This window comes from Hypomesus transpacificus, chromosome 22 (assembly GCF_021917145.1).
Source record: "Hypomesus transpacificus isolate Combined female chromosome 22, fHypTra1, whole genome shotgun sequence".
Classification (NCBI taxonomy): Eukaryota; Metazoa; Chordata; class Actinopteri; order Osmeriformes; family Osmeridae; genus Hypomesus; species Hypomesus transpacificus.
In genome coordinates, this window is record NC_061081.1 from 10882080 (window position 1) to 10895496 (window position 13417).

At 45.9% G+C, this 13417-nt stretch overlaps 1 protein-coding gene across 4 annotated transcripts in view; it reads left to right on the forward strand.

The window, feature by feature from the left end:
• The window catches only part of grk4 (G protein-coupled receptor kinase 4), a 31645-nt gene that overhangs the window by 14409 nt on the left and 3819 nt on the right, over positions 1-13417 (forward strand). Inside the window, exons 4-16 of one of the 4 annotated variants that reach the window (XM_047044422.1) lie at positions 267-281; positions 430-507; positions 635-735; positions 2530-2622; positions 3300-3363; positions 3476-3616; positions 8382-8572; positions 8695-8732; positions 8929-9018; positions 9199-9407; positions 11776-11913; positions 12280-12417; positions 12855-12986. In XM_047044422.1, the coding sequence (XP_046900378.1) occupies positions 267-281; positions 430-507; positions 635-735; positions 2530-2622; positions 3300-3363; positions 3476-3616; positions 8382-8572; positions 8695-8732; positions 8929-9018; positions 9199-9407; positions 11776-11913; positions 12280-12417; positions 12855-12986 (1428 nt within the window). Of the gene's footprint in view, positions 1-266; positions 282-429; positions 508-634; positions 736-2529; positions 2623-3299; positions 3364-3475; positions 3617-8381; positions 8573-8694; positions 8733-8928; positions 9019-9198; positions 9408-11775; positions 11914-12279; positions 12418-12854; positions 13033-13417 lie in introns of all 4 variants that reach the window. The other 3 variants (XM_047044423.1, XM_047044425.1, XM_047044424.1) reach the window with 3 other exon arrangements.

The following is a 13417-nucleotide window of genomic DNA, read 5'->3' on the forward strand; positions in this document are numbered from 1 at the left end:
CCACTGTGGGGTGACGGGCTAATTATGGAGTCATGACGAGTTTACTCTCTTTCTTTCTTTCTTTCTTTCTTTCTTTCTTTCTTTCTTTCTTTCTTTCTTTCTTTCTTTCTTTCTTTCTTTCTTTCTTATCTCTTATATCGCTCTCTCTCTCTCGCTCTCTCTCTCGCTCTCTCTCGCTCTCTCTCGCTCTCTCTCGCTCTCTCTCGCTCTCTCTCGCTCTCTCTCGCTCTCTCTCGCTCTCTCTCTCTTCTATCTATCTCCACTAGTGGAATGATGAAGAGGTGAGGAGAACAGAAGAGAGGAACAGAATTGGGATGGTTCTGGAAAGAATTTAGAGGGATGAGACGTCCTGGAGTCAAACTCAAAGACAAGAAAGGGTTTCGAGGGACCTGTGTGTTTGTTCTTCACTCGTGTCCTTCTTTTCCACAGGCTCTGTACCAGCTGGCTCCAGATGAGAAGAGGAGGGACTATGGACTGAATCTTTTAGACACATACTTTAATAATGGGGTATGTAAAGGAAACACACACCCAAACACACAGCTAATCGCATCACCTAAACAACTCTACACAACATGACATACACATGCTGGTTCAATGTGAGTGTGTGACGTGTATTTCCTGTGTGTCTCTCCAGTCAGCGGCCCATCTACGAGACATACCTCAGGACGTGGTGGGGGAGTGTCGTGAGAAGCTGGAGCAGACCCCCTGCAAGGAGCTCTTCAACGAGTGCACCAGGTAATGTCACCTCATGGCCTCGACACCTGTCAGTTGGGTGCACCAAGACACCTCATTGGTTGCGTGACCCATCAATCACGCACAGCCCAAATCTGACTGGATAAAATGGTTTCAATTGTCGTAAGGAATGGTGTTTCGAGGTACGCACCTGAAACAGCAATGTTGGAAAGGAGAGTTTGCGTGTGTAGTAAAGGCTCCGTTTGGAGGTGAGTGTGTGGATGTTTAGGGTTGTGTATGTGTGTGCCTGTGTGAGGAGGGCATGGTGTGTGTTGGACAGAGCTCACCCTGTCAGAGTAATGATGATGAGGCAGCTGGCACCTGGAGCAGTATGAAAAAGCACACACACACACACACACACAAAATGGAGCCGAATGAAAGAAAGTACCGGGCAGAGAGGGCATCCGGACGTCTGGCATGAGAACAACAGCCGCCTCAGTGTTCCCTTATACACTTTTACACACACACACACACACACACACACACACACACACACACACACACACACACACACACTCATACACACACACACACACATATACTCTCTCACACACCCTCTTGCAGGTGTTTTAGTTTCCTGCTACAGCCCCAGAGCCAGGAGGAATGAACAGAACAGATCAGGGATTATTTCCCATAGTAATTCTGGCCCTTATACAGAACTGAGCCCCTTCTAGAAATTGGATGTCCAATCTGAGACACACACACACATATCATTTGTCTAGTATTACAGGATGAAAATATTGGTGCTTGCAATGCAAATTGAGGTATATTTATCAAAGTTGCAGTGGTGTTATGATACCTTTTGAGAAACATTCCCATTGGAGAAACGAAAGGTGGGAGGCCACCGTATGGAATCATTTTCAGATATCATAGTACTTGATAATTCACCAAAAAGATAGGTTAATGTTATGGCCATCCATATTAATAATCTTTATATTAATATGATAGCTCTAAGCTATGCAATGGCTAAGCTACGTTAGGCTGATCAAGGCAGTGGCAGTGGCAATGCTAAAGGTAAACTATGCTAAGGCTAGCCTAAGCTATGCTAAGGCTAGGCTGAGTCTCTTTATCAGACCTAGCTAACCAGGGTTTCTAGACCCTGTTGGGTCATTTTAAAAACAGATATGAGCTCCAGTCCATTCTGACTATCATACAACAGATAAACACACACACACACACAGAGACAGTCTGGCGGGGTGAGATTAGGCGTTTCAGGGCTTTTCTAGCCAACCGCCAGCTCCTTCAAGACCATTTTCCCAGAAGGCCAAGTTTCCTGGTTGAAGTGAGTGGAATGTTCTCATTTCAAAGGCATATTTTATATTTCACGGTGTAGTATTGACACTGAGCACTGTCCAACACTTCTTTCTTGAGGCTCTCCTTTGAACAGGACACACACACACAGACACCGTTTCCAATGAAGGTCTGAGTGCAACATTGTGGAAACATTTCAGTCTTCTATCTCTCCCTTGGGTGGGCAGCGCGTGGGGGGTGGAATGTCTGCCTCCCCTACCCAGCGCCAAACCTGGCAACCCAGAGGAACGTAGGAGACTCAGCATGATGCCAGCGTCATAGAATGTTGACGCATGGTCAGAGCTTGGCTGACCACGGTCAAAAAAAGGTTTTAGTTAGGTTAGAAGGTACTCTCTCACTGGAGTCAATAACGACCATTTTACCTTGTTAAATGACCAATGTCTATTTCTCCTCCTTCTGATCCCTCTTCCTTGCATTTCCCCCACTCCTTCCTTCCACCCACCTCCACCGTTCAACTCCTTCATCCCTCTCATTGTCCCTCTACAGGATTGCTCGTGAGTACCTGAGTGGAGCGCCCTTCTCTGCCTACCAGGAGACAATGTACTTCTCTCGCTTCCTGCAGTGGAAGTGGCTGGAGAGGTGAGCACTCCCATTGGTTGATGAAGTCAGTCCCGGTCACTCGATTTTTTTCAGCTTGAAAAAAATCTGTTTCACATGGCATTCCGGTGTTACCGAGGTTTTGGCTCGGTATGGTTATAGGCTATGGAAGCGTAATTAAATCCAGCATGTATCATCCTGTCAAAATACTGCTTCAAATCCCTTCAAATGTTTCTCTGGGCTTGATTGATCTTGCCTCGTGCTGTGAAACCAAAGGTTACCCTCCCAGCTCCACCAGGTTAGACAGGACCTTCGACAGTTTCACAGTGTAGTTTCACTTCTAGTTTCTACGTTAGCCACCTGACCCCCCCAATCCCCCGAACACCATGTCTAAAACAATTCACAGTGACAGTTTTAGAAGTTGCGCTGTAAAGAATGAATTCAGAATGAGGAATGACCAAAAGGGCCTTAGGGCTTGAAAACCTACGGAACACTAAAAGCCTTCCATGGACCATCAATGTGATTGTTTAAGAGTTGTAAATAATGAATGATGTTTTGCTTGGGTAACCAAAGGAGATGGGTAACCAAAGGAGATGGGTAACCAAAGGAGATTATGGAAACAAGTCTGATCAATACATGGATGAAGGATGTTTGCTATACACCAGTCAACAAGTAGAATAACTTTTCTCATTTTTTCTTTCTCTGCCTCCCCCCATCAGGCAACCAGTAACCAAAAATACCTTCAGACATTACAGAGTACTAGGAAAGGGTGGATTTGGCGAGGTGAGAAGTATTCTCTGTGTGTGTGTGTGGGTGTGTTTGTGAATGTGTGTGTCAGTGTGTGTGTGTGTGTGTGGCAGCATTCTAAGCTGTCTGTGTCTGTGTCTCCTCTCAGGTTTGTGCCTGCCAGGTCCGGGCCACTGGTAAGATGTACGCCTGTAAAAAGCTGGAAAAGAAACGCGTGAAGAAGAGAAAAGGTGAAGCAATGGCACTAAACGAAAAACGCATTTTAGAAAAAGTTAACAGTAGTTTTGTAGTAAGTACTACTTTTTCTTATTCAACCCTTTCTCCAGATTCATAATGTGTGTTTCACTGTGTTTGTGTATGAGAGTGCCTCCCTGTCTATCTGTTTTTGTGTGTGTGTGTGTGTGTGCCAATGTTTGTTTATGTAAATAATGTATGTCTTCCTTGGTCTACCTGTGTCATTTTACATTTCCTGTTAAGTCTATGCATGGTTTGCGGTATCCTGTATTGTGCATTTTATTCAACCCATTTAAACTGTGATCATAATGAACTAGCGCCTTCAGTACTGACGTTAAAAAAACTGTGTTTTGGTCATGGCCAAACACATGAGTGAGGAGCACTTTCTCTTCCTTGGAGGAATATGAGGAATATTCCATTTCATATACAGTGCCCTCCAAAAGTATTGGAACAGTGAGGCCAATTCCTTTATTTTTGCTGTAGACTGAAAACATTTGGGCTTGACATCAAACGATGAATGTGAAACCAGAGATCAACGTTTCAGCTTTTATTTCCAGGTATTTACATCAGGATCTGATGCACAAATTAGAAAATATCACCTTTTTGTTCGAACCCACCCATTTGTCACGTGAGCAAAAGTATTGGAACATATGACTGACAGGTGTGTTTTGTTGCCCAGGTGTGTCCTATTACATACATTATTCAATCAATAAATACCACTGAATGTCTACACTCAGGTTCAGATTGGGTAAGATAGGTTTTGTCTATGCAGACTGTATTCAGAGGTGAAAACAACATGAAAACCGGAGCGCTGTCTTTGGGTGAAAAACAAGCAATTGTGAGTCTTAGAGAAGATGGAAAATCAATCAGAGCCATTGCAGAAACATTGGCCATAGCCAGTACAACCATTTGGAATGTCCTGAAGAAGAAGAAAACTACTGGTGTACTAAGTAACAGACGTCGAACAGGTAGACCAAGGAAAACATCAGCAGTTGATGACAGAAACATTGTGAGAGCTGTAAAGAAAGACCCTAAAACAACTGTTAGTGAGATCAGCAACAACCTCCAGATGGCAGGAGTGAAGGTATCACTATCTACTGTTCGCAGAAGACTTCATGAACAAAAGTACAAGGGCTACACCAGAAGATGCAAACCACTCATTAGCAAGAAGAATAGGAAGGCCAGGCTGGAATTTGCCAAAAAGTACAGAGATGAACCTCAAAAATTCTGGGACAAAGTTTTATGGACTGATGAGACAAAGATTAACTTTTACCAAAGTGATGGAAAGGCTAAAGTTTGGAGAAAGAAAGGAACTGCTCATGATCCCAAACACACAAGCTCATCTGTGAAACACGGTGGAGGTAATGTCATGGCTTGGGCTTGCATGGCTTCTTCTAGGACGGGCTCATTAATCTTCATTGAGGATGTAACACATGATGGCAGCAGCAAAATGAACTCGGAAGTCTACAGAAACATTTTGTCTGCCAATTTAAGGAAAGATGCAACCAAACTGATTGGCAGAGCCTTCATCATGCAGCAAGATAACGACCCAAAACACACTGCAAAAACAACAAAGGAGTTCATCAGGGGCAAGAAATGGAAGGTATTAGACTGGCCAAGTCAATCTCCAGACTTAAACCCTATAGAGCATGCATTTTACCTGCTTAAGAGGAGACTGAAGGGAGGAACCCCACAAAACAAACAACAACTGAAAGAGGCTGCAGTGAAAGCCTGGGAAAGCATCAAAAAGGAAGAATGCAAAAGTTTGGTGACGTCAATGGGTCACAGACTTGCTGCAGTTATTGAAAGCAAAGGATTTGCAACTAAATATTAAGTCTTATTCACTTAAATATGTTTTAAGTATATCTGTTCCAATACTTTTGCTCACATGACAAATGGGTGGATTCAAACAAAATGTGATATTTTCTTAGTTGTGCATCAGATCCTGATGTAAATACCTGGAAATAAAAGCTGAAACGTTGATCTCTGGTCTCACGTTCATTATTTGATGTCAAGCCCAAATGTTTTCAGTCTACAGCAAAAATAAAGGAATTCGCCTCACTGTTCCAATACTTTTGGAGGGCACTGTAGCTTGGCTTACAATATCTTCTCAGGTGCTTAAACAGGAAACAGATTCTTGGTTTTGGCTCAGAGCAACCGTCGTCACAAGATGATTGGAGGAATAACGAAAAAAGGAGCTGTGCTATTGGTTTAACATTGTTGGAATAAGATGAGGTGTGCATGTTTCTGTTCGTGTTAGCGTTTCAATGAGCTTGTGTGTGTGTTGACTGTCACAGCGTTTGTCTGCTCTTGTGCACGATGATGACTGGCACAATGACTGGCACAACTGCCCTGGCTAAACATGATCACAGTCTGGGCAAGCAAAGCAAAAGAATAGCCCCTTCAGTTCTCTTAACACACCCAGGAGAAAGAAAACGCTCTCTCTCTTTCTCTTGCTGTCTCTTTTTTACACACACACACACACACACAAACACACCCACACACCGTCTCCAGAGCTCCAATTTTCACCTCAGAAGACTTCAGTAAAAAGTCTCCCAGAAAGTTTGGACACTTTTACAGAGTGATTTTATAACCCAGCAAAAGCATTGTTACACATACAGTGGGGACAGTGTTCACCAGTGTCAACGTAGTAATGGCATTATGTAAGCAACGTCAAAAGACCCCGAAAGATCCAAACCTTCCCCCCTCCCTCCCCATAAAGAACAACGTGTGACATGGTGACGATCCCACTGAGATGAATCACAGGTTACTGGACACAGAACAGAACACACTCCAACTGTTCTCCCAGGGTTCTTCCTGGAGTGTGGATGGATGCTTTGAAGCATTGGAAAAGCTCTCCGGTTGGGTGTCCTTGTTTGGGTGACTCACAGGTGACACACACTCACACACTGTGAAGTGGTGTTTATGTGGCTGCCCCCGTATTAAGCAGCTTGCTTCTTACCAGTTGTTGGACAGCACAGGCTGGGTAATCTCATTGACATTGACTGTGTGTGCGTGTCTAAAGGGGAGGGTATGGCTCAATGGTTGGAGCGCTTGTCTGCAGATGAAAGTCGCAGGTTAAAATCTTCCCCTGAACTGCTTGGGAAAAAGCATCTGCTAAATGCATACATTTAGTCACATTAAGTTTCTCTCCAGCACAAAGTGTACGTGCTTTGTTGGTGTGTGTCTGTATGGTGTACAGTAAATTCCCCTTGCTTATGTTGCAGGCATGTGTCGGATTGTACAATATGTTTGTGCGTGCTTGCGCGCGTGTGTGTTCTCAGCTGCGGGCTGAAGCATGGCCTCTTCATGTGCCTCTCTACCTATGAGAGTGGCTCTGTTGCCTAGCAACGCTGACCAAACAGCAGCAGCAGAGGGAAGAGTCAAGTACACCCTCCTTCTCTTTTTCTCTCTCTCTCTCTCTCTCTCTCTCTCTCTCTCTCTCTCTCTCTCTCTCTCTCTCTCTCTCTCTCTCTCTCTGTCTCTCTCTGTCTCTCTCTGTCTCTCTCTGTCTCTCTCTCTCTCTCTCTCTCTCTCTCTCTGTCTCTCTCTCTCTCGCTTTCTCTCTTGCTTTTTGTCTCTCTTTCTCTCTCCCTCCCCCTCGCTTTAATTGCCTGATTCTCTTCCTGTCTACCTGTAGCATTCTGTTACGTCTTTCTCTTTTCCATCTTTATCACTCTCTTTCTTTTTTCTTTTTTTTGTGTCATGATGTTACTCTACTCTCTCTATTAGTTGTTTGATATCTAGTTACGTGTGGTGTGTTAGTGTGTGTAGTGTGCAGAAGATTGTAGCAAGGCCACCAGAGTGCTGTGTAAGGGTTGGCTTTGATGTCTGTGTGTGTGTGTGTGTGTGTGTGTGTGTGTGTGTGTGTGTGTGTGTGTGTGCGAGGGACACAGACTGTGGTGATCCTGACATGGTGATCCTGTCCTATCTCATTCAGGAGCTGAGCTTAGCCTTTTTCAGAACTGAATTGAGTGTGTGTGTGTGTTTATTTATTTGTCCCACTCCCAAAGCTTTTCCCGTTTTCTCTTGCGTAGGTTTTACAAACATATATTTTAGAGCATTACTATAGCAGATGGAATTCTTCAGTGCAGTAAACACACACACCAAACCAAAGTGCCCCATGTGTTATTGACCCAGAGGCAGGGTTAGGGACAAGAGGATGGGAAGAGCAGTGGAATAGAGCCTGATTCTTTCTGACGCTGTGTACATTCTGGTGGTTGTGACACGCACAATCATACAAATCGCCCCCTACACACACACACACACACACACACACACACACACACACACACACACACACACACAGAAACCCTATTATAACTGTGTGAGGGTGACTGTTACATTAGTTGTGTATGTAATCACTGTGGTCCCTTGTTACTGTAAGTGTCTTTTTATAGCCACACATTGTCCAGGCAGTGTGGCCTTTTCACTCACTGTTTCCATGGAGACACAATGAAGTTGTTATTTCATGCTGTGTTTCTACTGGTGATGGTTGTTATTTTAGTCCAGCTTGACCTCAGACTGGAGGGTTGTATGTGTGCTTGTGTTTGTATTGGTTTGCAATGCATCCTGGGACACATCCCAGGTCATGTCAAACACAATCCTCGCCTGATCTGATGCGGCATTTTCTCTATCAATGCTCTCTCTCGCTTACTCTACCCCCTGTCTCTCTCGCTCTCACTCTCTCGCTCTCGCTTTCTCTCTCGCTTACTCTACCCCCCTGTCTCTCTCGCTCTCTCTCTTACTCTCTCGCTCTCGCTTTCTCTCTCGCTTACTCTCCCCCCCCTTCTCTCTCTCTGTCTCTATTCCCCCCCCAGGTTAGTTTAGCCTATGCGTATGAGACCAAGGACGCCCTGTGTCTTGTGCTGACCATCATGAACGGGGGCGATCTCAAGTTCCACATCTACAACATGGGCAACTCTGGCTTCGATGAGCAGAGAGCCATCTTCTACGCTGCCGAGATCTGCTGCGGCCTGGAGGATCTGCACCGTGAAAGGATCGTCTACAGGTGTGTGTGTGCGCGTGTGTGTGGGGGGAGGGCGGGTGCATATGTGTCTGTTGGTTAAGGACTTGGATATGGACTGCAATTGGGATAATCTTAATAAAAACATTCTTTTTTTATTGCGGTAGGGATTTGAAACCTGAGAACATTCTCCTGGACGACCGTGGTGAGTTTCAAGCCTCTTCACCCGCTTCTTTCTCCGTTCCACCTCTACATCCATCTATTTAGACTTACAATCAGCTGGTCAGGTGTAGCCATCGACCACTGCCCCTAGAGAGGGACACGTGTGTACTATAGGATGTATGCTTGTAACCGTGGCAATGGCTTGCTCCTGAGCGTCTTTGTGTGTTGGTTCTCCCCAGGACACATCCGCATCTCTGACCTGGGGCTGGCCGTCCAAATCCCAGACGGAGAGACGATACGAGGGAGAGTGGGTACCGTCGGTTACATGGGTGAGAGGGACAGCAACGGTTACTTCCTTCTATCTCTACCTCTCTGTCTTTGTCTGCCTCTATCTCTCTTTCTGGCCGTGTCTAGCTTTGAGTTTGTGAGGGTCACTCCAATCTCTCTCGGTCTAGTCTTCATGATGGTCCTTCTTTATCGCCCTCCTTTCCTCCTCCCTCTCCCTCCAGCCCCAGAGGTGATCCAGAATGAGAGCTATTCCTTCAGCCCAGACTGGTGGGGTCTGGGCTGCCTGGTGTTTGAGATGATCCAAGGCCAGTCCCCCTTCCGCAGGCGCAAGGAGCGCGTGAAGAGGGAGGAGGTGGACAGGCGAGTGCGTGAGGACCCCGAGGAGTATTCCGATAAGTTCTCAGAGGAGTCCAAGGACATCTGCAGACAGGTGAGATGATGGGAGGGTTGGTGGGAGGGCTGGAGGGAGGGCTGGAAGGAAGGTTGGAGGAAGGGAGGGCTGGAGGGAGGCAGGGCTGGAGGGAGGGCTGGAGGGAGGGCTGGAGGGAGGGCTGGAGGGAGGGAGGGCTGGAGGGAGGGCTGGAGGGAGGGCTGGAGGGAGGGCTGGAGGGAGGGCTGGAGGGAGGGAGGGAGGGCTGGAGGGAGGGAGGGCTGGAGGGAGGGAGGGCTGGAGGGAGGGAGGGCTGGAGGGAGGGCTGGAGGGAGGGAGGGCTGGAGGGAGGGAGGGCTGGAGGGAGGGAGGGCTGATAGAGTACAGGATGGATAGGGACAGAGGGAGGGAGCATGACTGGATAGGCAGATAAAAAAAACTTGTAGTGCATAGCAATATTCCATGGGTTCTTTCATAAATTAGTGCTACATACACTCCTCTACACAGAACTACTGGGTAGCTTTAACGTAATGTGTTCTACTGCCAGGGTCATGGATGAGGTGAAACCGTGTGTGTGTGTGAGGTTGACCACTTCTCCCTGCTTTGTGAACGGTGGTTCATTTGTAGCATTACAAGAGCTGAGGCCGTGTTTCACAGGATACGAGGTCACGAGTGCTAATGTTTACTTTATCCATGACAGAACATTTAGTGTAGTGGTGTTAAAAGTGTGTGTATGTGTGTTTGTGTGTCTGTGTGCGCTCCATGTGGCAGTAAGAGCTGTGGTTAGGTCAATAGAGTACTTTGCTTCGGGCTGTGACTGAATTCACACAGATAAACCAATAACTGTTTTATTGGTTGGCTATTGTAGAACAAAGAATCTACTGTACCATAAAAACTCAGTGTTTTTTAAATAAAGCATTATTGTGAAACAATTATAATTTTAGACTGTAAAGTGAATAACATAAAATTTTGTAGAGTATTTTGTAGAGTCATAAATTCGGTGTTAAGATAAATTACTTAAAATGGAAAAGGGTTTTTCCCATGTCTTTTTTACACTTCTTAACTCTTCGGTCCTATACCTCTATTCTCTCATCCCTCCTTCTCGTTCTTCTCTGTCTCCTGGGGGAACCAATGTGCTACAGGGGTGGGAGGGGGGCACTCATTTGTGTGACGCCATGGAACATCCCAACCTCAGGTTCAGCCCATTCAAAGACTCCCCAGGGAGAGAAGGAGAGAGAGCGGGAGGGCGAGAGAGAATGCTGAGATGGGGGAGCAAGAGTGCGAGGGGAGGGCTTTAAAGAGGTAGACAAAGAGAGCGGGAGAGGGAGAGAGAGATAGATGGTCTGTGCCCTCTTATCTGCAAGGAGGATCACCACAGACCAGAATAGTTGAGTGAGCAGAGACGGTGAAAGAACGGAAGATGTTTAGAAGTTCTTTGGCCTGGTGAAAAGAGGGGAGGCAAGAGGTAGAGAGGGAGGGAGGAGAGAGAGAAACAGAGAAGGGAAGAGTGAAAGAGGATGAGAGAGCGGAGTGCTATGAAGTTGTTGGTGAAGTAACCATCACCACCTCAGTGACAACTACAGCATGCTGGCTGCAACATTTTCTCGTTGAAAATGTTGCCACTTGACTTTAACCACAGGAATAGTTCAGGAAGTGTGCACTCCGAGATTCCTAGGTACTCATGTGATTTATCTTTTTCTTTGTAGCCTCCCCGAGTTGTGTATGTGTGTCTCTGTATGTGTAAGTCGGTGTAAGGATTTACGTTTGAGTAGAGTCGGATGTGCACCAAGGGGAGGTTTCCAGAGTATGGGATACAGTAGGAATGTTTGAGTGTGTGACTAGAGACAGGGAGAAAAGGATTAGGATGGTCATAAAGCTGTCGGGAGCTAACCAGAGGAGGAATCCCATGAACCATATAAGCCTTCAGTACTCCCCCTGTGTGTGTGTGTGTGTGTGTGTGTGTTGGCACACTTTGTGCACAATCTGTTAACACACAAGGTTTTATGGGACCTTTCTCCACACACACACACACACAAAACGTAAAAAGTATGTGGTCAGATGCCGTATTCTTTCAAAGAAACTGAATGAGAAGAAGACAGGTGGGTCTGGAATGTTTTCAGAAGCATTTACATTACATTTACATTTAGTCATTTAGCAGACGATCTTATCCAGAGCGACTTACAGTAAGTACAGGGACATTCCCCCGAGGCAAGTAGGGTGAACTGCTTTACCCAAGGACACAGCGTAATTTGGCACGCCCGGGAATCGAACTGGCAATCTTCAGATTACTAGCCCGAGTCCCTAACCGCTCAACCACGTGACTCACTCAGAATCAGAATGTGGAACTGGAATTACCGAATTCTAGCATTCAATGCCTGTCTATCCGCTATGAGGTCACATCCTGTTCTACCTCCTATCTCTGTTTCAGCTGCTGACGAAGGACCCCAAGGAGCGTCTGGGCTGCCAGGGGCGTGGCGCCGTGGAGGTCAAGCAGCACGCCATCTTCAGAAACATCAACTTCAAACGTCTGGAGGCCAACATGCTGGATCCTCCCTTTAGCCCAGACGTAAGGAACACACACACATAGACTGTGAAAACATACACAGAGCATTCACACACACACATGCAAACACACACACACAGTCTGTACACCGAAGCAAGAATCTTTACACAGGAAATACCAGTGTTGCCGTAAATAAACACATTCCTCCACATCTAACCAGCATGCAAAATGCAAATCGATGACTGGAAATAAGGGTGGTGCCTAAATAAGACTAGACATGTTGAAGATTGTCAGAGTGTTAGTTTGGAACTGAGTCAGCACTTTTGTTCCTCAAAACCCTGAAACAAACCCCCCCCCCACTTTCTCTCTATCTGTCTCTCTCCTCCTTTCTCCACCCACCATCTCTCTCACTCTCTCTCTATTTGGCAGCCAAGGGCCGTGTACTGTAAAGACGTCCTTGACATCGAGCAGTTCTCCACAGTCAAAGGCGTCAACCTTGACCCGACGGACGATGACTTCTACCACAAGTTTGTCACAGGCAGTGTCTCCATCCCCTGGCAGAACGAGGTATTGCATCCCGGGACAGGCCAGAGTGGGCCGCAGTGATGATCTCCTTCTGTTACAGAGAGACAGTGATACAGACACAGGGGTCAAATGCAGACACATACTACAAATAACAGTCACATAAAAATAAATCACTGTATTTTGACAAACTGAACTAGAACCTATAGTCTTCTCAAATACAGATTTAATTAGACATTAATTATTATTCAGTTACAAAAATCAATCAAACCAATAATACATTTATACTTGGAGATAGAAGTTGGAAGAGCCCAGCTCTATTTCCCTCCCTGTATAAGATACAGTACATAATAATATGCATAATAATAATAATACAATAATATCCCTAGCTTGAAGTATCACCACTGTGCAGTTATCTTTCTCTTTGGGGACACTCAAACATACCAAAAGTGACCCCCTTCCCTATGGCCTCCGACCCCCAGATGATTGAGATGGAGTGCTTCAAGGAGATCAACGTGTATGAGACGGACGGGACGCTGTGCTCCGACCTGGACGTGAACCGGCCCCACCCCCCACCAAAGAGAGGCTTCTTTTACCGCCTCTTCAGACGCGAGGCAAGTTCTAGCGCTCCCGCGGCGGTCCGAGGGGGTGGGGGTTAAGGTACTTACTTTCTCTCTATCCTTCTCTATGACTACTCCCGCAACCCCCTCTCGTTTCTTGGTCCCTGTCTGAACGAGAGGGGGAAGGGGCCTTCAGGGGACCGTGTCAATGTGATCTTTTGTTCTGTGAGGTTTTAAAACGGGTCATTTGATTGATTTTGTTGTTTGCCATCTTGGAAGATCTTGATACCTAATACTAACTGTCAACTTACATTTAGTCCTGATGTATGGGCAAAACACACACACTTTCTGTTTGGTATTTCAATAAGGGGCTTCTACTATACCTCTCTTAAATGTATTGTGCTTCCCATTTATCTGATCCTAGACCAGTTGGGAAGTAGGTACAACGTAACGTGTCTTTGAATAAAATAATATGTCCCTGATCT